Consider the following 25,952-nt stretch of genomic DNA (forward strand, 5'->3'; position numbering starts at 1 on the left):
AACTGCAGGTTATTACAATAATTCTGCCAATGTTCTTATCTGTTTACAGTTTGTTTGTAAATATTCAACAAACTATTTCCATTTTCATGTTTTTCCGGTAAGTTTTTGTATCCGTACTTCTTTTGCTGGGACTTCTTTCCATTTTTGGGCAAGTAACATTCTTGCCGCTGTAGTTGCATACATGAATAAATTTCAATATAGTTCGGGCAGTTCTGTCCCTATAATTCCCAAAAAGAAAGCTTCTGGTTTTTTTACAAACATTATTTAAAACAGGGGTCAGCAAGGCTTATCGGCGCAATGCGACGCCGGAAATCCCTTCTGTGCATGCCCAGATGCCAAAAATCGCGCCTGCGCAGAAGCGATTTCCAGCGCTGCGGACATGCGCAGAAGCAATTTCCAGCGTCTCGGCATGCGCAGAAGCGAATTCCGGAGCCACGGAAGAGAGTCCCCATGCTGTGCCGGTTTAGTGCAATGCGTGGGGACTCGCTGAGCGGGCGGCTCGGTTCGGTTTGGGAGGCAGCTCATGAGCCAGTTAAACAGCCTCCGTGGGCCGCTTCCAGCCCATGGTTGCCGACCCCCAATTTAAAACATCTTTTTCAATTCATTATATATCATTTCCCAGTAAGCTTTAACCTTACTACAAAACCACCACATATGATAAAAAGAACCTTCTTTCGCTTTACATTTTCAGCACTTACTTGATTGAGATTTATACATTTTTGCCAGTTTACTCGGTGTTAGGTACCATCAATATATCATTTTCATACAATTTTCTCTTAGACATAACAGGCTGTAAATTTTATATCCATATTCCACAATTGTTCCCTTGCTCCATATATATGTTGTGACCAATATCTATTCCCCAATTTATCATTAAGGATTTTACTTGCTCACCCCATTCCAATAATATCTTATACATTTTAGACAGGACTTTTACATTCCATTCCACCAGGTCACTCTCCAGTTGTAATATTTGTCCCCCAAACCCTCGTATCCTATCTTTCTTAAATACATCATTCAAATAATGATATTGTATCCATGCTGTTAATTTTCCTGATAATTTCTTAAATTCTTTTAATTGATAATCTCCTCCCTCATTTTAATAAATTTCTATAAGTTGTCCACCCTTCTATCATATTTTTTCTTTACTGCTATAGCTTCCAACGGTGAGAGGCAAAGTGGTGTTTTAACCTCTAATAGATTTTTGCATTTATCCCATACTCTACACATATTTTTGCTAATTATATGATTTGTAAATCCTTTATGTACTTTCACTTTTCATATCATAAATAAGCGTGCCAACAAAAATACTACCATGACCTTCTAAGTCTAGAATACATGAATTCTCTAATGTCATCCATTCCTTCAACCAACAAAGGTAAGATGCTTCACAGTATAGTCTCATATCTGGCAGGGAACAACCTCCTCTCTCTTTTGAATCTATCAATATTTTATATTTTATGTTCAGTTTTTCCCCTTGCCAAATATATTTAGAAATATCTTTTTGCCCTGTTCCTTTCCCAGGGAAAACCCAGTTTTTAGTGCTAAATCAGAGAAAGGCCAAATTGTTGTGTGCTCCAATTTAGTGCCAAAGGACTGTTTGAGGTTTTCTACATGGGAAAGCAGCAGGATAAGAGGAAGTGTGGAGAAGCCCTCAGTCCAGAGAACACTCAGCTGCTCAAGCAAAGGATTTGATCTTAGAGAAATCTGCCATGTATTGAGAAATCTGCCATGAACTGCAAGCAGCATGTGTTGCTCAGAGCTGAAACGCCAGACCTTCAATGACTATCAGAAAGCACTGTTAGAGCTAACTGGAATTTAAGTGACTTCCCAAATAAGACCAATGAATATGGGTAAGTAAGAATAGAGACTGAAATGTGTTGCCATGAAAGGTTAGGTTTACAAATTCCACCACAGGTTTTGACATTTTTGAAGAAAGTTTATTTATTCTGTTTCAGTCTCCACCAAAGGGCCAGCAAGCCAGCAAATAAATAAATAAATCAGGGTTCCTGTCAAATAAGTAAGAAGTTCACTACATTTTTAAAAAAATAACTGCATCATACAAAACTGAGCAACTCAGCATCCTTCTGTGAGAACTGGAGCTTGTGGGTAGCCTGACAGGCTGACACCATGGAGTAAGACTATTTCAGAAAGTAACCAGCTCAAGTGAACAATGCTTTTAGAGAAATCTTGCTACTGAGTTATTCATGCAAGTGTGAGCTCACAATGGAGGGCAGGAATGCACTGCATATGCACATATTAAATAACGTGTACAAAAAAGATGCCTGGGACAGAGAGAGATGATACTAAACCTGCACTGTTTGCTCTTCCTTCTTCCTGCGTTCCTCATCTTGCAGGCGTTTTTGTTGCTTTTTTGATACCACTTCAGTAAAACCATCATTGTTCAAATTGGACTGGGAATCTTCAACTACTGTCACTTCAGGATGGTCATCAATAATCACAACACCTGTAATGAAGGTCCGAAATTTAGTTATAATTAACCCCAATTCAAATAAATGAAGCCATCATCTGTGGGGTTGGTTCAAATGGCAGAAAAACCCCAAAATAAAATACTATTACACTGCAGACCCATTTATGCACGTTCAGTATGTGTGCACATGCCAAACCCGGAAGTCATCCAAAAAGTCACACAAGAGGCAGAGTAGGGCATGGTGGAATGGGGGGTTTGCAGGCTTTTTCCAATGGTGTTTCAAATATACACAATTTCACTGATGTGTGCAGTGCCTCGGAACATAACTCCCACGTAAATGTGTGTGTGTGTGTGCGCGCGCCTCTAATACATTTAAGATTCTGAAGAGGAGCTTCCAGGACATACTTGCATAGTTGTTAAGGTCAAATTGAGAAATTGCATCCACTTTCTCTTTCGGTTTCTTTGGACCAGCTTTAGGCTCTTCTCGCTTCTTGATGTTGGGATCTTTGGAACCTTTCAGCGCAGCAGCGCTGTTCCCACTTTCTTCTGGATGTAAACTGCTCCCAACTGTTTCAGCACTAATCACAACTGCAGCTTGTTCTTCAAATGGTCTGTATCATAAACACAAAATGAGATAGCATTGTACAGCAAAAGGTGGAGGAGAAGGGAGAGACAGAGCTACATAGAACTTTAATAAGACTTTAGTTGAAGCTAACACGCTCCATTCTGTGCATCACAATGAATTCAGAAAAGATACTAAGAAATGACAAAGGAAATAGAAAGATGGCAAAAAGCCTATAACCAAGTTGTAGAAGAAAAACTAATGGGAGTTGCATTTGGTTTAGTTCAAAACTTAAGTGGGTGAAATTGTTCAACAATAATTTAGAGGTAGAACTTAACTACAGGAGTGCTATTGATATTTCCCTGAAAATACCAAAAGTGGGGATTTTACCGGAGGGTGGGCACAAACCTGGTGGTAGAATACATGACTTGCATGCCCTGACATGTCCTAGTAGATACAGCTGTGAAAGAGTCCTGCCTAAAAGCCTTGGAGCAGCTGTCTGTCTGTTTAGGTTAGATGGACCAACGGTCTGACTCTACATAAGACAGGTATCTTTGTCCCTACAGACTTATACATTTGTTTTGAGTATAGCCTATTTTAATGGCAAGAAAGGGATCTCTAGATGTTTTGATTCAGATACAGTATAGGAAAATGTATCTGATGAAACACTTCTCCCAACAACTTCTAAAGGCAAATTTGTAGATGCTTGAAACACCTACTGGAGGAGTTGCTGTTTCAGAGTTGTAGGCAATGCTAGTCCTACTCTGAATAATTTGACTATGAATGGTTTAGAACTATTAATTTCAGTGGGTCTAATCAGAGTATAATTTAATTGGATATGACCCACAAATTTGTTTTTCCTCTGCCTACACTGAGCTACAAGGACTGATCAAGGTTCAATTTGGTTAGCTAAAGAGATTCTGTTTTAGTAAGGTGTTTGGGAAAACTCCTGGAACTGGTGCAGAAAATTATACTTCTTCACCAGACTTTAACACAAAAGAGTAAGTGACTCAATTCCACAACTTGTATATGAGGAAATAAACTTTAAAAAGGTAAAAAGCAGTTGGGGTTACAGGTGCCGGAGACAAGAATAATTTGGGGCAAGCATCATTGTGGGTGGTGGTTTGTTCTTCACAGCTTTCTGTCTCTATCCATAATTATCACCTCAATTTTCCATTTATTTTGCAATCATTAGATACCACTTATCAAAGCTAGTTAACTCAAACCCACTGAATGGTCATAGCTCTTTAAACCAATTTGGTTAAGTGAATCTATTTTTAAGTTTCCAGGGAACTCAGTAACTGAGTGAAATTTCTGCATCAATCTTCCAGTGGCAAACATACTTACCCCCTTTTCCCAGTTCTTGTTGGAGGGCCACTTCTCCTTTCATTTCTTGGCCCTGAGAAGTTCCGTCCAGATTTGGGTGGTCCACAATTTCCACGACGATTTTGCCGATCAATCCCAGGCCGCTGACTGGAAAAACTTCTCTTGGCTATTTCCCTTTTTGGGGCTAGCGTGCTTTCCCCAGTCTTAACAGCTACCTGTGCTGTAACATCTGCTATTTTTTTTTCATCCCTCTCACGCCTCTCATTGAAATCACTACTTTCTGAAGCAGTTTCCCACTCTTCATTTGCTTGGTCTGAGGAGTTCTGATTGGACAAGTCTGGTGTCTTACTTCCTGACACCTCCAAAGTAGTGCTTGGCTGTTCATTAACTGCGCTACTCATTGCAGCACTTGATGATGAGCTGGTTGTGGCTTCACTTATTTTTGATGCTGCCTCTCTCTCTTTTAGACGCCTAAAGCGTGGTGGCTTATCTTGCCTGGGAGGTCGTGCAGGTCTTTGCCTACGAGGCCTTTCCCGAGTAGGATCAAATTTTCTCTCAAACTTCGCAGGTGGCCTTTTATCCAGTGATATAGAACCATAATAGTCATGCCTTTGTGGGGGCTCCCCATCTTCAAGTTTGGGGGGTTCCATCTGCCTCGGGTTCCACTGATTCTCTCTGTATCCTGGTTTCCTAAGAGTAGACGGCCGAGGTGGACGGCCAACTGGATCTCTACCCCCACGTCTGAACATGCCCCCCCTGCCACGTCTAGAAGGTTCTCCTTTAGGAAGAAATCCTGGTTTGGGTTTATTCTCATCTTCCCTCCCGTAAGTTTTGTCTAAAACCCTATTGTCCCCTCGGATATTATGTTCAGGTTTATAAGACAATATGGCTTTTGCAGGCTTTTTGACATCTGTCTTTTCTTCTCTCTTTGGGTGTCTGCCTTTGCTTAAGCTGTCCTTGTCTGAAAGAAGGGTGTCACTTGCACTTTCATGCACTTCACTGTCAGAGTCAGTTTCTGAGCCTCTCTGTCTTCGCCGTTTTGGAACTACTTCAAAATCAGAGCTCTCACTACGGGTTTCACTCTCTTCTCTCTGCCTAAGAGGACCAGAAGGCACGTGCTCCACACGAGGCTTAGTGTCTCTGTAATGTGGATAGTCTCTATTGTGGCCTCTCCCACCTCGACCCCTGCCTCCATAAGAACCTCTGTAGCTTCGTCCTCTAGAATAATATTCTCCACGTCCTCTGCCTCTGTATCCTTGGTCTGGAAACCAGTCCCTATCCCTAGCTTCTTTCCAGTATGTTCTGGGAGGCAAACCAGGTTCTCTTTTCACAGGTCTAGTTTCCATACGAGGTCTCTCTACAGTTCGTTCTTTGTTGATTACTTTCTCTGGCTGCTTTTCTTCCTTTGTTGTGCTGACAGGCTGCTGAACTGGTAGCTGCTGGATAGTAAGGGATGGAAGCTCAACAGTAATTGGTGGACTAGGCAGCTGTGGAGCTATGGGTGGAGATGTCTGTACTGCAGGTGGCTGCTGAGACACTGGTGGTACAATTGCAGGCTGCTGGACAATGAGAGGCTGCTGCACAGCAGGTGTAACTGTGGACTGCACAGGAGCATCTGCGCAGTCTGAAGCTTGTGGTGTGCTTTGCAATGCCTTTTTACCACCAGTGGTTGTCTTCTCTGGTTCTAGCCTGGGAGGTGGAACCTGAGACTGTTCCTTTTTCTCAATCTTGCTAGCTCTCTCATTTGTCAGTTTTTCTCCTTCTCTTTCCTTCTTTTGTTCACGCTCTTCTCTTTGCTCACGCTCTTCTTTCATATCTCGAAGGATAGGCTTTTTAATAGGACCAGACCTTCTCACTGGCCTATCACTACCTTCCTCTCTTCTCCCATAACCTGGTCGTGGACCCCACCTAGTTTCAGATTTAGGCTTAAAGGGTTTTTCAGGCTTTGGTCCTTCAGACAGCCTATTAGTTACAAACACTTCTTTTTTCAGTTTACTATCTATTCTTTCAAGAATTGGTTCTTTTGGCTCAATGTGTCTGCTGCTGACTTTGGAAACATTTGATTGTGTATCATTTGCTTGGTCTTCAGATTTCAGAGAATGGCTTGACCCATGAGAAGTGCTCTTCAGGGAAGTATTGCTCTCTTCTACAAGCATTTCTTCTTCCTTGGAGATTTGGGAGACATTTTCTGCATTTACATCAAAACTCTGTGCAGGAGCAGGTGTGTCAGTTTGGTGAGGCTGAGCATCTTCTAAAGACCTGACTGAAGTCTTCTGTACACTCATTTCACTGGGTTCTTTGAAGAAGTCCACCTTTGTCTGAGAGTCCAAATGAATCTGTTCTGCTGTGTAAACCTCTTGAACAGCTATGTGTTCTTGATCCAGAAGTGCCTCAGGCCTAAAAGAAGGAAGCCACAATTTAAGTTGAATTCCTATCAAAGTCTCTATATATTAAACGTGATAAAAAGAATGCAGGACAACTGCTGTAGGATTAGCCCATACAATGTTCACAAAAGACAGAAAATCATTTCTGGAGAGCATTTTAGCCAATGAACTTGTGGTAGGGGACGAGGCTAAAACAGGGGTAGCTAGCCTTTGGCCTCCAGGTGTTGCTGGATTACAACTCTCATCACCCCTGCCCTGACAATTGGCCATGCCAATAGTGTCCGTGCCCACCCCCACCCCCAAATTGCACTAACAAACCCCTGAAGCAGCCAATTAGGAAGAATCATTCTGCTGGTCCCTAGAGAGAGAATACAAACTACCGATTTGAGAAATATCTTTTGTGCCCCAAAATGTGTCCCTAATATAGTCTTACAACTTGAAGCAAGGCATTTGTTATTTGCAAACAACAGCGTTGCCCCTTGCAATTGGTTATTGGATTTTACACTCAACACGCTTGGACTATCACAAGCTTTGTCTGCAGGCCAGATCCCAACCTCCCCCAAAGGCCACTTTGACAGCAGACATCAGGTAACAACTTCAAAAGGCCCCACTGAAAGTGAGTCCCTTTGCACTGTGAACACCAAACAGCTGAAAGCACACATTCAAAGGTCTTGCTTTCAGCTTCAGACCCCTCAGGTGCACCCATCAAGAACTCCCTAGTGCAACACATCCCAGTGAGATTCCTTAACAGTGAGCTATCCTTGTAAAAGAACAAGTGGGAGCCCATTTTAAGCTCATAATTGTTCCTTTGTAGCTGCATCCTTACCTATATATCAACTGGCATCACATATGTCTGGTATTAGGCAACAGGAAGTGGTTAGGGAAACAATCTTGTGGGCCAAATTAGAACCCTAGATGGATCTAACTTGGCCCATGAGCCAGATATTCCCTAGGCCTGTTTTATGGTATGTGAAATGCACAAGATGCAATAGGATAATGCAGAAAAAGATAAACAGAATACAGTAAGAGAATCCCAAAGCTTACCTTAGATCTTCAGTGTCTTCTAGGATTTTGGGGGGATTGCTAGTCTGCTGAGGCTCTGCATGAGGATATGGTTCTGACCCCCACACCATGCGCGGTTCTGACAGAGGAATAGCATGCTCCCTTGCTGATCGAGTAACATGATCAAAAGAGTCCGCAGCAGTTCCTGCCCCTTCCATCTGGTCCCTTCTTAGAAGTGGCTTAGGAGGTATTATTCCTATAATGGAGATATTGAAATTAAGACGTTAAACCATACAGCTCAAAAAAGTAACTGAAAGGTCAGCGGTTCAAATCTATGTGACGAGGTGAGCTCCCATTGCTCTGTCCCAGCTTCTGCCAACCTAGCAGTTTGAAAGCATACCGCTGCTATGGGAAGGTAAATGGCGTTTCCGTGCACTCTGGCACTCGTCACAGTGTTCCGTTGTGTCAGAACCCTACACATCAAGATGATCTTACAAATGGAATTTTTAAATTTAGAAGCTGTTAATAAAAAATTTCCTCTCACAAAGAAATTTTGTTGTGGAGTGACTTTTCTAAGGCTTGTAAAGTTTTCTTCATGAAGTACTGTGACAGACTCACTAGCATACAACATCACAGTACCTAGAATCTGTGCCTAGCACAAAACTCTACAAAGGCTAGAACCTTCCTGCTTGCCCATTAAAAAATATAGCAGCACATTTTGAAAGCATCTTAAGATCCCTCCCCTCTTCACAATGGGACATCCTGACTTTTGAATATGTTCTGTGGAAAGAAAAGGCCTAAAGGTAACAGAGTACAACTGGCGGCATTTAATGTAATGTTTAGTAATGTTACTAATTACTGATGCTGGTATTCAGCAATTTCCTATTTGTAACAGAGTTTAAAAGAAAACAAAAACAAAAAAGCACCTGCAGCTTTCTGCTGTCTGTCAAAGAGATATCTTAGCCAGACTCCTCTGAAATGAGCAACAACTATGCCATCACAACTAAAACTTACATAGTAATGTTCTTGATAGACTGTGCCCAAGGACAATGCAATTTCTAGAGAGCTTTCCTAAGCTGGAGAGAACCCCAATAAAGTGCCTTAAGCCCACAGAGAGGGGTTGGGAACAGGAAGAAGCCTCTGGAATTACAGTGGTACCTTGTTTCTTGAATTTAATCTGTTGCAGGAGTCCATTCGACTCCCGGAACAGTTCAAAGACCAAGGTGCGGCTTCCAATTGGCTGCAGGAGCTTCCCGCATTCAATCGGAAGCCACATCAGATGATGTTCGACTTCCAAAAAACATTTGCAAACCAGAACACTCACTTCTGGGTTTGCAACGTTTGGGAGCCGATTTTTCCCTAACAACTAAGGCGTTCGACTACCAAGGTACCACTGTATCTTAATCATCCCAAGAACAGGTCAGGTGGTAGGATTCCATTGTGCATCACCAAAAAAACATTTCAAAGGAATGTATAACGGGACTTTGCCCACACTTAATCCTATATGCCCCTCAAAGAATGGGTTCAGCTGACTTGGAGGAGAAAGAAACATGCAGAAATCCCAAGAGGGAGAAAAGATCAGATGAAAAAAGGTAGCAGGGACTGGGACCCACACCCTGCATTGAAGAGCTCAATGAGCCTGAACAAAGGTTGTAAAGGGAAGCCTAAATGCACTTATCCACCCCTCCTGCCTCTGTTGAATTATTTGCAAAGGGGAATGAAACGCAGCTGTGAGGCTTGCTCACAGTCCTAAGAACTGTGGGCCAGGAATAAGCTCAGCCTGGAAAGAACAGTGTTCACTACTGCTGTCTTTTTTCTCTCCCTTGCCTACAAAAGAGGAGCCTTAAACAAATCAGATAAAAATCAGCAGAACAGTGCAGACTTGGAAGTCATTCACTATAAAGGCAGGAGAAAAGACTTTAGGGAGGTAGGGGGTATCCCTAGAGATCAGCCATCATGTAATCATAGAAGAAAATATGTTTGGACCACTGGGATAACAGCAAACAGACATAAACCACCCCTTTTGAAAACAAAAACAATACAGCAACTCTCTAATTTAGCAGTCAGTAAACATCTATGAAATAAACTGGGCAGCCAGATGTAGTGAAACACACCACATACGACAATAAATTAAATTGCCAAAATTAGAGTACCATAATTCCACAGAAACAGAACAGGTTTTGCTAGGATATAACAAAGGTGTAAGATGTATCTCTTTTAAGAAGGAAGGAGTTCCACTAGCAGGATGCAAATACAGAAGCAACTTTTTCAGTAGCCATCAGTCTCAAATGAGCCAACCAAAGGAGGATCTCAATTGCCATACCGATTCACATTAGAGTAGGCAAACCATTGGGGACCTTTGTCCCAAACCATTTAGGGCTTTAGAACTCTAAAATAAGCACTCTGAATTGTGCCGAGCAACAAATTGAGAGCCAACAAAACACCATTAGTATAGGTGAGATTTGTACCTGGATGCATGGGTGGCATATCCATAGCAGGCCTTCCTGACATCATTCGTGGATCCACGTAAGATTGCATCATGAGCCACCGTGGATCAAAGCCCATAGAAGCCAAATGTGGGGGATGTGGCTGCATGGGCTGATAGAGCGGTCTATGTGGTGGTGGGGGAACAGGGCCAGCAGAAGGCTGAGAAGGTGTAGACTGTGGTAGGACCCCTTGCTGCTGCTGCTGCTGCCACTGTTGCTGTTTCATCTGCTCCTATAAAGCAAGAGAAAATATGAAATTTTTGATAAGCTATAGCAAATTGCTTTTAAACAAGTTTCCCCCCTAAAAATGTTTTAGGCACCTGATTTCAGAGCTTTTTTGGCTATGCTCCAATTCCAATTGAACCCAATAATTCATTGGTACACACATAATGCTCTTAAGCTTCAAGCTCTGATTATGAGGTTAATGTTTGCTAGATATGGCCAAGACAATAGACATAAACCTTAGCCATGGTTAATAATAAGGACAGGAGGAATTAGCATTTGCAAGTGTTATGACTGTATTAGGTCACTGAGGACAAAAAGAAGGAAACAAGGAGGACCATTATTGGAAAAACTTGGATGGGGAAGACAAGACTATCTTAGCACTGAGGAACATAGTGGACAGACAAATGAATCATCTGGCACAGTAATTTGAATGCTTAGTTCCAGCATGGTAACATTTGCAAATCTTAAATATGATAGATGGCAAGCTATGGCTGACAGATCATTGAACAGCAAAGGTTACAAAACACTTATGAATACGGGAAGTTATTACTTGCCAACTACTGCATGTTACCCACAACTAAACAGTAAAGTTTAGTTACTTGTCTGGTGTCTCCCCTTAACCACAAATCACAATTCCCCCCCCCCCCAAGTTTTATGATTATTCACCCTGAGAATGCAAATTTATACTATTAATTAATTAATTTTGTATACCATCCTTCATTTGAAGATCTCACAGCAGTTCACAGTGCAGAAATGCAAAATAAATAAATACATAATAAAAGCAAGGGGAAAACACCAATCCAACCCATAACTTAATCTCCCACAATTTAATAACTATATGTATTAATCTCAAAGTGCTATCCTTTTACCTGTTGTCTCTGAAACCTTGGTGGCAATGATTTCTGAAACTGTTTTGAATAGCCAGAAGAAATAGCAGGACGAGGCTGAGCACCAGAATCAGTCTCGCTTTCATGAGAACTTTCTCTTTCACTATGATTGCTTTCTTGAGTGGTGGGAATAGCTTGACACACTGTCCAGGGGTGGGGAATGCAAGAGAAAAATAACATTGGCACCATGTATGATAAATATGGATGATTACAAGTTCAAACTCAAAAACCACTCCAATTATCTTAAATATTAATGTAGGTGGGTTTTTTAAAAGACTTATTGGACATCATGACAAAGTAATGCTGAAACTGGGGAATAGGAGAGGCAGAAACTACACAAATGTGGCACAGGTAAGAAAATGTTATCTTGAAAGCACACCCCATGGAAATAGGTATGTAAGCTATGGAAAGTGCACAGACCACAGTTCAGGACACCTTGCAATAAACAGAGGCCATTACCTATTATGCTCCTGATCTACAAACGGTTTAGAAATCTCACCTTAAACAAGAATTCCATCTCCATAAATCTGGAATAGATGTGCAGATTAAAACAATGTGTTTTTAGAGGCTTTTTGGAAGCTGTCACTGAAGCAGTTCCCATTGCAAATTAAGCACTTTGTTAATAAACATAAGTGACAGCTTGCTTTTTTAGCAATGTGACCATTGGCCGCAATCCTGGTGACAGTCATGCAACTAAAACCCCATTAACTTTAATGCATGCAGGACTGAAGCAATGTTTTTAATATACATATTTATCTGGAATGTGGCACATACTATTCAAAATTGATTAGACAAAACTTGCAAATGCATCCTGCTCCTGACTTTTCAGGCATTCATCAGGAAGGTTTGTTTTAAACCCACCTTATAAATTTTCTGTCAGAAGACTTATTATTTCAGATATTACAAATGCTACTTTATAATCTAGGCCAGAGGTTTTCAACCTTTTTGAGTTCATGGCTTCCTTGACCAACTACATTATTTCTGCGGCACCCTGTGGGGTTCAGGAGCCCAGTTATGTCACCCCTTGTCTGCAGAGCTGGCAGCCTCTCACCCTTTTTCGAACACCCTCTCTCGTGGGGTGTCCCCGCAGCCTCCTTTCTTCTCTCCTCTCCTTGAGAGTCATCCAGGCAGTTGCTGCTGCTGGTCCTGGTCTCCGAGCTGCACCACCCTGCCCCAAAGAGAGGTGCCTCCTCACACTGCCCCACAGGGGCCTGGGAAAAGGATGCCCCCAGCCTTAGTGGCCCAAGGTGAACATGAGGCCAGCACCTTAGCTTGGGAAGCAGCAGTGGGTGCTGCAGGGCCTGCATGGTGGAAAGGCTCCCTACCAGCACTAGGCACTCAGCTTCTAGGCAGGCCTTGCATACAGCAAGCACCAGAAAGGCGAGCGCAGTGCCTGCCTGCCCAGACTCCCACTGGTTTGTCCATTCTCAACAGCAAGGGCTGGGGTGGACTGGCTGGCTGGGTTCCATTGCCCACTTGCTTGATTATTCCAAGGCCGCCTCAGCTCCTGGCGACCAGCATGCCCTGGCCAGCACCAGTGGCACCATTCACCTGGAGAGCTTGTTGTCAGCACTGCTGCAACAAACAGCTGTGCAAGCCTTTAGGACGCAGAGACTTGAGAGGGCATCAGAGGAGGGAGGGAGGGAGGGAGGGAGGGAGGGAGGGAAGGAAGAAAGGAAAGAGGGACAGAGGCCAGTGTTGCCTGCAGCACCCCGACCCATAATTCAAGGCACCACAGTGTGCCATGACACACTGGTTAAAAACCACTGATCTAGGCACATGTAATCACAACCAAGTAAGCTTTGTCTTCTAGCCTTAGTTTACAAGATGCTGAATGCAGTTGCTATTTATCTCATTTATGATTAACCAATGAGGCATTCTGAAACAATTTACGACCTTTCCTTCAATATATCCAAAACTAAAAGTAGTACAGTGGTACCTCTGGTTACAAACCTAATTCGTTCTGGAGGTCCGTTCTTAACCTGAAACCATTCTTAACCTGAGGTACCACTTTAGCTAATGGGGCCTCCCGCGGCCGTACAATTTCTGTTCTCATCCTGAGGTAAAGTTCTTAACCCGAGGTACTACTTTCAGGTAACCCAAAGTGTTTGTAACCCGAGGTGTTTGCAACCTGAGGTACCACTGTACAGTTCTTAGGCAGTGCTATAGTTAGGATTCTAGTTACAGACAGCAGGTTGCTTACTTTAAACAAACAAAATAACTGGTACAAACCTCTCTCCTCTTTACTGCTGCTTTCACTTTCTTGTGGCTTCTCAACTGTAACAGATGGAGTGATTGGCTCTTGAGGTTCAGACACTTCAGCCTTTGGTTTCTCTTCTGCTTCTTCCCTCTCCACTTTTTCCCTTTCCTTCTCTGCTTCCTTTTCCCTCTCTTGGTTTTCTTTTTCTTCCCTTTCCTTTTCTATCACTGTGTCTTTTTCCTTTTCACTTACTTTTTCCCTCTCCTTATCAGTATCCTTCTCCTTTTCCTTCTCCTTTTCTTTTTCTTTCAGTGGGTCTTCTCGGGGTGGTTTTGTTACACAGCCAAATTTCTCATTTAACCGTTTTAGCTTTTCAGCACATGCTGCTTTTCTTTGCTCTTCCATTCTTCGCTCCTCTTCCTCTCGCCTTTTACGGGCTCGTTCTACAGCTGCAGATACTTCTGCTTGCTGTCTTCGCCTCTGTTTCCAAATCTCATCCTCATCTGGTGTTGGCCTAGGAGGAAAGGGACCTTGCTTTCCTGGTCCTGCCAAGCGATCTGGAAGTGGATGCTATGTTTTTTGAAATAAAAAAGTGCAAAAGTCTCAAACAAAGGCAGTTTTAGACCCACTACAGAAGTGTATATGCAAAGTGATTCAATGGTTCTTTTATCAACTCTGAAACAGGGGTCTTCAATCTATGAACTGTCAGAAGGTCTCACACTAAAGTTAGGCCTAACAAGTGAAGTGCTGATCACAAGCAATGCAAACTAGAAATGTGCAATTCTGCTGGAAATCCCAGAGTTCTATTTATTTCCCCCTAGTTGGGCAGCTGTGCAGAAGAATGGGCCTCAATTAAAAGTTGTAAGGAGGAAGAAAACTTTATCTTAACAGAGAATAATGCTAGGGCTAAGGGCACTGCAAACACCTACTACTCTAAAAGCATCTTTTCAATTCGTTGTAAACTGACAAGCAAAGAATAAAGAAATAGCTGCAATAAATATTTGCCAGCAGTGGTTTCCAAACTTCTCCGACCCATGGACCACTTGGAAAATTGCAAAGGGTCTTGGCAGAACACTTATTTATTTTTCTGCCTGCTGTAGCAATTGCAATGTGCTGTGCAGGGTGCTGCAGGATTTTTAAATATATTATTGCTTCTTTTATTTCTTAAATGCAGTGTTAGAAATTCCCAACTGCAACCATGTGGAGATCTCTGTACGCCGGGTTGGCAAATGGCATCCCCATCTGGTTGGGTCCTTAAGAAGCTAAGCAGAAGAACTTATTTATTGCATTTATATCCCACCTTTTTCTCCAAGGAGTACATGGATCACCCTCCTCCTCAGTTAATCCCTACAATGACCCTGTGACATAGGTTAAGAGGCTGTGACTGGCCCAAGATCACCCAGTGAGCTTCATGACTGAGTAGGGATTTGACCCTGTCCTCCAAGGTCCAAGTCCAATACTCTAACCACTATACCACACTACTGGCTCCCTACAGTACTTCTGCTATGGGGCAAGCTATATAAATTAAGTGGGTAAATAAATAAGGGGGAAGCAAAATGTCAATTGGAGAAGAATCTGAAATATTTTCCTTGAAGCTTGAATTTGTTTTATTCTGTATTTAATTTGATGTTTTAATGCTGTAAAAGCTTTGAGATTTTTTCAATAAAATATAAAGCAGTATAGAAATGAAATGACTACTACCACTACTAAATTTCATTGGGAAAAAGGGCTCCTAGACATTCCATTGTGGCATCCATAACCTAGGTTTAAGTTGCGACCTGACAATTAGTTTATATATTTGAGTTTCTAACACTGCTTATAGGTATTTTATTGCACATGTTACTTGCAACTTGTGCACATTTAACTTTTGTGCATTCAGCTTTATGCACCTGGCAAAATTTCTTTTAAGATTTTAAAAGGGATGGAAAGGGGGTGAGCGTTTGGGGGGAAAGACTTTGGCAATCGCACCCGCCCACTGAACCTAATGTGTTTCGACTATACGTCATTTTGGTTTTAGGTGTTATCCCCGGAATGTAACTCAAGTGTAAGCTGAGTCACCTGTATCACAATTTGAATTCCACAGAATTAAAATTGTTACATGCTCTTCAAAGACATGCTGTGGGCCACCTGAATGAAGTTTGCAGACCACAGTCCAATTCCCTGTGCTGTATTTTATGGAATTACTACATTTTAAAAATGTGGATTGTAAGGAGTGGAGAAGATAGCCTGTTTTAATCTCTCAACTGAAAGTAATTTACTGCAAAGTATTGCAGCTGGGATCCAGAAGATTGTGCATAGATATTAAACATAGGAACCAGGGATTTGTTGCCTCCCATTCAGAGCATATACCTCCTCTGCCTTACTGTGGCACTGCTAAGGGAGGGCCCTTGGAGCAGCATTTGATGTGATGTGTGGGACTGTAGCCTGAAGGGGGAAATCACTCCCTGGACATGCATTGCTACACATCCAAAGGCCTCTTTGAATTCTACAAAGTCATTTAAAGGAAAAAACAAATGGAATGAAAAAATCAGCTGGTCTTCCATGTATTACAATGTGCACTGCATGACTACTATGCAAAGCATAATCTTACATTTTACTAAAAAATTAGAGAAAGTTAAGGATTGACAGTTGGGCCCAGAGGTGAATTTTGCTCATACCTGAACAGATTTTGGCTGAAGCCCAGAACTGCCCCTCTCAAGCACTAAAGACTGGGCTGGTGTCAGACTGCGTTCCTATTGGATTAAAAAGCACAACCGTAAATATTCTTGTGAAACAAACCGAATGCTGTTGATTTAATCCTTTACTAGTTCCCTTTCAGTTGGATGTACTCAGTATGATGTACACAACATGTAATTACTCACTTAGGAATCATTCTTAACACACACACCTTCATGCTCCTGAAGGGAAAAAGGGCAGAGGTGTCCTTTTGTCCAGTGCTGCTGGCTACTGAAGGAACTGTGGTCACTGAAGGTGTGGCACTGTTTGGGTGTTACCACCAGCCATATTCCCACTGGCAGTGGCTGCCACAACACCCCCAAAAGGGTTGTTTTGAGTGGGTGGAATAGTGTCAGCCAGGGAGCTGCTGGATCCTAAACGGGCCCAGTGACAGGCCAGGGGCTTGATCCAGGTCTTTCTGTTGCAGCAACATAGTGCAGCATAACAATACGCAAACCAGAACAAAAAATGTGACCTTCCTGTCCTGGCCAACAGAAGCTGGCAAGGATTTGGATCCAGCACTGGCTTCCTTCACTTCCATCATCCCCAAGGCCAGGGGTCCTGGGTTAGGATTCATCGTTCTATGCCAACACTAAAATCCCCAAAATATCCAGCAACAGAATCAAACATTCTTAAATCAGCCAAATCATAAATCTGTTCAGTGTCTCTAATAATTGGAGTTCAAATGTGCTAAAGGCTTCAGACTACAATGGTCTCAAAACCTCTCAGTGCCAATGTAGGGACTGTACTTATGTGGGGCATGCAGTCTCCAGTCAGTTTCCATGTCAGCACAGAGACTAGGTACCTGTCTTTTGCAGGAGCACTTAGCTGCACAGAAAGTTAAATAATGCCAATTCTCTATTTAGAAAGAATCTTTCAATCTGTATGAGCATTCAATTACATGAACACATAAACACAGGCTTGCTATCTCAGAAAGAAAGACTTTTTTCAGTTCATCCAAAAAACCCTTTGTTTTTGTCAACAATCACATATATGGCAGATCAGATATATGCAGAATCTTCCAAATGGAAATGGACAGACTAGGTCTTTTGACTACAGTGTTACCTTGGGTTAAGAACTTAATTCGTTCTGGAGGTCCGTTCTTAACCTGAAGCTGTTCTTAACCTGAGGTAGCACTTTAGCTAATGGGGCCTCCCGCTGCTGCTGCGCCGCCGCCACGCGATTTGTGTTCCCATCCTGAAGCAAAGTTCTTAACCCGAGGTACTATTTCTGGGTTAGTGAAGTCTGTAACCTGAAGCGTCTGTAACCCAAGGTACCACTGTACTGTTGGATTCCATCACCTTTAACCCCACTTAATCAATGATAGGTTTAAAAGGTACTAAACAATTCAATACACCAAGTGGTTACCTCAAAAAGAGAGGCTATAACTTGTTGGGATACAAAATGCAGCTCAGTCAGAAGGGAAGCTATGATAAGAGTAATTGGGGGGGGGGGGACCTAAAAAACCCAACACAACACCCTTATTTTATGTAAATTCCCCTCCAAAGCATGTTTCATTACTTCATTTACACTTTCATTAACACTGGTTGGAGAGGCATACCAGCACTTAACTAGCTCTATCACAATAGTATCTGGATAATGCACACCTAAATTGTAACTTATACATCAGGAGAGAAAAGTGATTAGATAAAAATACCTGATCAAAGTAGTTGCTTTTATTATATGGCACTTTGGAACCAACTGACTGCAAAGGAGCAGATGATTTATGTTCTTCTGAATCTTTCTTCTCCACATCTTTTGTAGGTTCATTACTGCATGAAGGGGATCATAAAAGGTCATATTTTGCATACCACCCTTTTTACATGAAACATGCTTTTTATGTTAATTATGAAGATTATGTTAATCTTCTCAAGTTGCAATTTATAGCTGTGTTTCCCACATCCAAAACTCTAGCTACTACATAACTCTCAGTCTCTCGAGGGCATTTTACAAATGTAGTACAAATATTAGCTGATTATTTCAAATTTCTAAACATGAATATTTCGTGTGTGTGTGTGTGTTTTATAAATCACCTGCTATACTGTTCTTTCTGGTTACTTCCTTGGTCATCATCATCACTGAAGTTCAACTGTTCAGTATAATCTACCTCACTCTGGGCTCCTAGAATAATAAAGAATTGTAGGTCAGCACTGCAAAACACTTTTCTACATGCAACCAGTTAAATGTTCACTGATATTAATGTTCTTACCAGCCCAGCCTTCATCAGCTTCAGCATCCAAATTATCAAACTTGTCAAGTTCTTTGAGCTCATTAGCACTTAGGATGGCTGGGCGTTCTACAGTTTCTGAGCTCCATGAAGAGGGCCCTCTACCCCTTGGTCCTCTAGAAAAAGAAAGCAATCTATCATGTAGGGTTTATATATCAGTATTTCATAGTTAAGTTACTGAAGAGACTTAAGATTAGTTTAAGCTCAATACTGAAAAAAGTAGATACTTGTTTACAAACAGCAAGTTTAATTAACAAAGGGAACTATTTTCAATTACTAGATGTCAGAATCAAATGTTAAAGAATCAGAAAGGAAAAAAGTTCTAAGTGCTGACATATTAAGTGCTTGGGTGTCTGAGGTTTCCCCAGTGCTGCTGAAAGAATACAGAGACAATTTAATATAAACCAAAGACACACAACAATATATATCATCAATGGACAACAGTTTTAAAAGCTATACAAAAATATCAACGGTACAGGGTCCAATGTTATGAATAAGGGGAAACTGTGCAAAAACATGCATCTATAGGTGGCTACTGATGTTTTGCTAACACTGGACTATGCACCACTGATGCTTTAGTAATTTTATGCTTTGTATTGTTGCATCCTCTTTAAAGTTTAAAATAATCATGGTTTTAAAATTATGTTAAATAAGACTATATATGCATTATGCAAATATAGTTGCAATATCAAAAAGTTTTAAGAGCATGTAATTGGTATTTTTACCTGGTAGCCTCAGATGGAGCAGGGAACTTGCTGGGACCTGGCATTTGAGGATATGCCAATTTAGGGTACTGGTTAAACATCTAAGGAAAAAACAAAACACCAGCTATGTAAACATTGTATTTTAATTAAATACCAAAATCATAAATTGGAAAGTGAGCATTTATATAATATACCAGAAATAAAACTGAAGTCTACCTAAAATTAACAAACTCTTAAATTGACAACTTTATACAGTTAAAGTTATTTAGGTGTGTGCCTTTTTGCAAGTCCCTTGGTGCTCTATGATTTCTCAATCACATCACTTGCTAGGAGAAAATGTCTCTCAGCAATTAACAGCAACAGGAATATAAACATCATAGCTGCAAAGAGCTTAGCAATTCCACTTCAAAGGAAAGTTTCCCTCCTTTCAGATCCCTCAAGAGAAAGAAGTCTACAGGATATTGATGGACATGACTTACATAAGGTGGTATCATTGCTCTGTACTGAGATATGATCCCAGGCTGTTGCTGACCATTAAGCTTGGGAGCAGGTGGCAGTGCTATCCTTATATCCCTCTTCTCTGGTACCTTGGGGCCATCACTCTGTTCTACTGGTCCAGGCACATTACCGTCTTCTTGAGCAACAGGTTTTGCTTCTTGATCAGTTGGAGAATTTGGAGAGTTCAGATTCCTGCCTCCACCTTCTCGCCAGCTAGCAACATCTGCAATGGGATAGGGGAGGTTATATTTTAAACAGATTTCTGAACACCATTTATTTTGTGTTGTGCAAAAAGTGCTTGGTATATTTATCACCAGCTTCATCCACCCCACACACCCCAAAAAGGACCTTCAGTGACAAAACTGTCATCTCAGCCTACTTGAGCTGTGACACCACCAAGAATTAGTCCACTTTAGCCACAGAAATTGTTTAACTTGATCAATTCAAGCTCTCTATAACCGAGAACATTCAGCAGTTGCTGTTTTCAATAGGGCTATCACTGGCTCAATTAAGGCACTATACTAACAGTGGTTAAAGAAGCTGAATTATAGTTTAATGTAGTGTTTGAATTGGTTAACCACGATATGCAACAGTCTGGCAAAACCCAATCAGAAGCCACATTTTGAAGTGGGTTTGCAAACTGTAGTTTGTGCTAATTATGGTTGGCATTATGTATTAACTGACATTCCAGTTACATCACTTGCTCCATTTCTAAAGGCCAATGAACCTACAGCCTGGATAACAGATCAGGTGGAAAATGACTGTAGACAAGCAGCAGTCATGATTTGATTGTAGGTTTGAATGAGGAACTAGTGGCCTTGCAGGTGCTGTTGGACTCAAACTCGCATCAGCCCTGGCCAACATGGCCAAGGATGGAAGTTGTTGTCTAACAACATCCAGAGAGACACAAGTTTCCCGTCCCTGATCTCAACTACCATGAATGCAAACCATGTCAGAATTTTTATAAGTTATTTTTAGAAGAAGGGCAAACTACTGTGCTCGGTTTGGATATAAAACTGGCTAAATGCTTTTTTTCCAATTACATCTGATGCAGAGGAGGAAGCTAGAGCATCTGAGTCTGTGCTTGTTGTCAGCTTCATTGACTAATATTTAATTTACGTCAAGAGATCAAGCAAATGTCTATGTGAACAAGTGTTTCTTCAAGAGCTGGTAGAATTCATTTGCATATTACTTTAAGAATGGTAACATGGACTAAAAACTAATTAAAACTGTATTCAAAACTATTATTACATTTTATGTATACTTACTTTGTGGTCGTAAACTGGGCCCAGGACCATAAGGCTCTTCAGCTGCATCCTTCTCTTTAGTCTTCTCTTGATCACCAGCTGCCTGCAGACTAGGAAACTCTTGCTGGAAATAGCTATTTATTTGAACTCCAGGACCTGAGATAGTTGTAAAAAATGCAAGTCAGTAATTAACAGTTCAGAAAATCCAAATCTGCAATGTGGAATTGAAATAAGCTTTTATTTTAGTCTCCAATTTCAAATAAGAAATACTTCTTCCATAAGAGATTCTGGTACTTCAAGCACCACTATTGGATCAATTGCCTTCCTTATGGTAAGAAGCTATACCAAGGAGCAGAGTAGCCTGCTCTGTTTAAATATATAGTATATGAATATCTTACTTACAGAAAGGATTTCCAGAACTATAATGGCAGCGACTTGTGATCACTAGCTTTAACATAACCAGAGGCTCATTTGAACATAGCTTAGAAACCTGCTTTAAGAACACGCTACATAAATGAGGCCAGAAGATAGTTTTTGGTTCTTCTGTGATAATATTAACAATTGTACAATAGAGCAATCTAAACCCTCAACCTGCCGTGCTGGAGAGGCTTTGAATGAAGCAGAAGTGTCCTGCCCAGTCCAGCTCTGCTGGTCAGGAACAACCCAATGTGCCTGCCTAGATGGTGAGTGGGCAGAAGATACCACTGGTGATGGTACCACTTAATGCTACCACTTGCATGGAGCATTAAGGGATTGGGTGGCCACAGGATCCACTGGATCTTGTGCTGGCCCTGCTGCTGTTCTCCATGCCCCCAATTTCTGTCCTGGTCAGCACAGGCAACAGTGCTGTGGATGTGGTGGCGGCGGTCACACTACTCCATCAAGCTCCACTGCTAATGGCCAGGGATTTAGACTGTGCTCTTAGTGATACTAAATGAAAAATCTCTGCTTTCCATAGATATGAAGCAACTAGTCATCTGCCAAATGCAAAGAAATAATTTGCCTTCTTTCTTCTAATGTATTTTCAGTACTGGAACCATAGAAGCTATATTACACAGCTGGATCGCCAATACATTTAGCGTAGTATCATTTTCCCGGCTGGAAGTAGTTCCTCAGAGTTTCAGAGTCTTCTCCAGCCCTACCGAAAGATGACAGGAATTGAACCAAGGATCTTTTGCACTTCCTCAGGAGTTTTTTTTCACTGGAACCTGTCAGAACCCAGTTCTGGCACCTCTCAGGTGGTCACAATTGCTACTCTAATGAGAATGAAGGAGGTGTTCATAGTGAATTCCGGCAACTCTTTTTCTAGAAAAATAGCACTAGACAAAACTAACAAGGTTCCTTTACTAACAAATAAATGTTACTTTATTGGTTAAAGTAACATTTCAAGATAAAGAAACTGCAAAAGCCTCTTTGCTTTATTAAAATGTCCAATACAAAATAGCTACACAGACTTTCAATCTAAATTATAGCAGTACTTGTTTTTAACTACTTTTGCAAATTTAGGGAAACTGTCTTAAAATAATATACAGCGGTACCTTGGTTGTCGAACTTAATCCATTCCAGGAGTCTGTTCAACTCCCGGAACCATTTGAAAACCAAGGTGCGGCTTCCAATTGGCTGCAGGAGCTTCCTGCAGTCAAGCGGATGCCACGTCGGAAGTTCGGCTTCCAAAAAAAGTCCACAAACTGGAATACTTACTTCCGAGTTTGCAGCGTTCAGGAGCCAAGCCATTCAAGAACCAAGCTACCACTGTATTCATAGAATTATGATACTTACTTTATCAAAATATCAATGTAAAAAGTTCTAGAAATGTGAGGAAGGAGGATTGTGTGCATTCCTGATACACAAGAGCACACTCTAAAAAAATTAAGAGTAGACAATCCACTTGTCATTCTGTAGATTATACTGAATGTGCATTAAAAATCTCCAACTTTACATATAAATACAAAGTGAAATTAGTCCTTAATGTTTTCCCTGTGTACCACTTTTTAACCAGCCTATTTACAAGCATACTTTAGCAATCTTTAACCATGCTGGAAGCTAGAAAGATTGAATGCTGTCTTATACCAAGTCCACACCACTGATCCATCTAGCTCAGTACTGTCAGCTATCCAGGGTTTCAGACAGGGGTCTTTCCCAGCCCTACCTGGAGACACCAGGGGTTGAGCTATGATTGTCAATGAGAAACATGCCCAACTGAGTTCAATGGGGCTCAAGTCCACGTAAGGGGGTAGAGACTGCATTCTTACCTAGCAGTAAATCCCATCAAAAACAACAGGACCTATATTTCTGAGTACATATTAATAGTACTGGAGCCTTAGTAAGCTCCTTGGAGTGGGGGTGGCCTGGTACTCCTTATGCTTTTCTAAACAGCAATATGACCATGTACTCCAACTCCTTTCAGCTCAAAGCAGCATGGCCAGTGGTCAGGGATAATGGGAGCTGTAGTCCAGAAGCATCAGGTGGGTCAGATATTAGGGAGAGAAATTTTCTAGATCAATTTTCTTATACATGCACCTTTGGATACCCTTTTGATCATAAACGTTTCGCACAATAAAAACTGCTGTCTAGCATTTGTACATTTAAAAGCCAGGATGGGTTTCATAATGTAATTTGGAAGCATCCAAAACACATAATACATAAAATCCCCTTATGTTAAACTTTCTTTTTATGATTTTTGGATTTGTATCCAAAATGATATCTAAGAGAATGTTGTGTAAAAAGGGCAAAATAAATAAGGGATGGGTTAAGATGCCTTGTCAGAGAAATGCCATCAGGAGTGTTGAAAGGATGTACAAAATAAGCCATGCAAAAAGATCTACTTCATTTTCCCCAGTAAGTGGGAAAGCGTCGCAGGCACACTTTAAACAGGAAACCCCCAGAATAAGCAGCTGGGTAATCCAAGCAACAGATCAAGGATGGGCTGAGTATAGAAACACTATACACAAGCAGGTCACCAGCTAACGTTCATGTAGGACCATGTATTGCCTGCTGATTACTGATGGGCCTTGTTCTTATTCTGCAAGAGACTTCTTATGTTCCTAAACAAAAGGGCAAACTGAACATCACATAAGCTACATTTGCTATACCTTAACTCAGGGTGGCCCAACTTTTCACATTAAGTGGGCCACAAGAGTACTTCACCACGGAACGTATGGGCCACACACTGCATTGTCACACAGGGATGGGGAGCAAAGCCAAAATTTGGTGCCCTCGTTCCAGCCCTGTCTTCCCAAAGCCAGGTAAGCAAGGGGCCAGGCTTTGAGAAAGAGGCGGCAGGCTCAGGCAGGATCCTAGGGCCCTTCCTACACCTTCCCAAAGCTGGAAAAATGCTAAGTAAGCTTTGAGAAGGAGGTGAAAGAACTATAGGACCCTGTCAGAGCCCTTATGCCTCCTTCCCAAAGCCTAGCACCTTGCTTACCCAACTTTGGGAAGGCAGTGCAAAGACTGGGGTGGGGAGTCAAATGTTGCTGAGGGCTGCCAAAAAAGGCCATGAGGGGCACACATGGTGCTTGGGCCACGCGTTGGACCACCCTGCCTTAGCTGCAAAAAAAAGAAAAAGAGTTTGAGGGTGAAGCACTGATGTTCTGGTAAAGTAACAGACCATGCAAGGCTTAAGTCAGCTCACTACTGCAACAGAAGCTTTCCCAAACAACATAATGTTTAAATAACTGTGTGTTCCACTATGCCAGTTCCCATCTAGTCCAAGTTTATTATATCCATCTATGGACCAGGTTCCATGAAAGTCATGGAAGCTGACAGCTGTCATCAGGTATACTCTAAATGCATCTTGAAATAATTAGTTGGAGATTTTATTTATATATATATTCCTTCAACTCTCAGTAGACCAAGCGGTAAACAAATTCAATTAATTATAATAAACTTGTCAGAAGAAAATATTTTTTCGTTCTAACGCTGGAACTGAAATTCTTCTCTTTAAGAACTGAGGGAGAAATCAGAGTAACCACAAAATCAGCCATTGCCACCCCAACACTATTTGTCCCATGAAAACATTAAGACCTCGCTTCTATGAAGCTTGTCTTGCACCCTACCACCAGCAGCAGAAGAAGAAGAGGAGCAGTAGCCAGATCAAGTGCAAAGCAGGTAAAACTTATGCTATCATCTTCCTGCTTTGCCTGCTACAACTCCCCCGAAAGGAGGAGTGATGCCAGACCATCCCTGGAGGACAACGGACCCACACACCATGGACTTGTGACAGCTGACTTGAAAGCAGACTTTTGGGTAGGGTGGTTAAAAAAGAGAGTGGGAGAGTAGTTATCTAATTAGTGGTGGGAATCTTCTTTGTTTATTATTAGTGTATAGTTATAGTTAATGCCTTTCATGTATTGTTTTTGTTTTTACATGTTATGTTAGGTGATATATTGATGAATGTGTATGACAGCCCCCCCCCCCCGTCTTTCCTTATGGTATTAAGCATGTGTGCATAATGTATTGCTGTAGGTTGCTTGGAGACCTCTGGATGACAAGCAACTATTAAGTTTAATTAATATGAACCAGATGACATTATGATATAAGTTATTAAATCCAAATTCTATTCAGAGTTACTGAAATTAATTGGAGATGTCTAAGAAAAACACTGCAACAAAGAATGCTGAAATCAACTGATCTGCAGTGACATTTTAGAACCTCTCAGCCCTGTAATACTGTAATTCACAAAGTATGTGTTGCGAGGCAGGCTGAAATGAATCTCAAAATATGCTGCTGCTAAGTGGTATGCAAATGGCCAGAGCAAGATGCCCTGTGCAACGCCTATTCTCTCCCCACTCCAATTATTAAGAACAGCACTATCATTTTGAAGTTGCACCATGAGCAGCTCAAAGTAAAGCTCAAAGTTATGAGGGAATACTGCTGTGACTTGAGTTTGGGCACTGACCAGTATGGAATTTATGTAAGAGGCCCAACAAAATGTCTAGCCAATCTGACCAGAAATAGTTGGCAGATGTGTAGTTAAAAGTAACTGTACAGTTAGTCCCTTACATGTAGGATAGCTGTGACACATAATGGATACGGAATCTCCCACATATAAAACACCCA

At 41.5% G+C, this 25,952-nt stretch overlaps 1 protein-coding gene across 13 annotated transcripts in view; it reads right to left on the minus strand.

Moving 5' to 3' along the window:
• The window catches only part of PRRC2C (proline rich coiled-coil 2C), a 79,704-nt gene that overhangs the window by 41,237 nt on the left and 12,515 nt on the right, over positions 1-25,952 (minus strand). For all 13 annotated transcript variants that reach the window (XM_081012000.1, XM_081011998.1, XM_081012006.1 and 10 more), the window contains exons 5-18: positions 20,916-21,050; positions 19,629-19,870; positions 19,171-19,250; positions 18,428-18,561; positions 18,252-18,339; positions 17,876-17,990; positions 16,161-16,235; positions 13,536-14,073; positions 11,286-11,446; positions 10,174-10,423; positions 7,748-7,961; positions 4,341-6,716; positions 2,837-3,042; positions 2,313-2,467 (exon numbers count right to left, since the gene is read on the minus strand). In XM_081012000.1, coding sequence (XP_080868126.1) covers positions 2,313-2,467; positions 2,837-3,042; positions 4,341-6,716; positions 7,748-7,961; positions 10,174-10,423; positions 11,286-11,446; positions 13,536-14,073; positions 16,161-16,235; positions 17,876-17,990; positions 18,252-18,339; positions 18,428-18,561; positions 19,171-19,250; positions 19,629-19,870; positions 20,916-21,050 — 4,769 coding nt within the window. The remainder of the gene's footprint in view (positions 1-2,312; positions 2,468-2,836; positions 3,043-4,340; positions 6,717-7,747; positions 7,962-10,173; positions 10,424-11,285; positions 11,447-13,535; positions 14,074-16,160; positions 16,236-17,875; positions 17,991-18,251; positions 18,340-18,427; positions 18,562-19,170; positions 19,251-19,628; positions 19,871-20,915; positions 21,051-25,952) is intronic.

The sequence above is a fragment of the Podarcis pityusensis genome, assembly GCF_964106645.2.
Source record: "Podarcis pityusensis genome assembly, chromosome: 6".
Lineage (NCBI taxonomy): Eukaryota > Metazoa > Chordata > Lepidosauria > Squamata > Lacertidae > Podarcis > Podarcis pityusensis.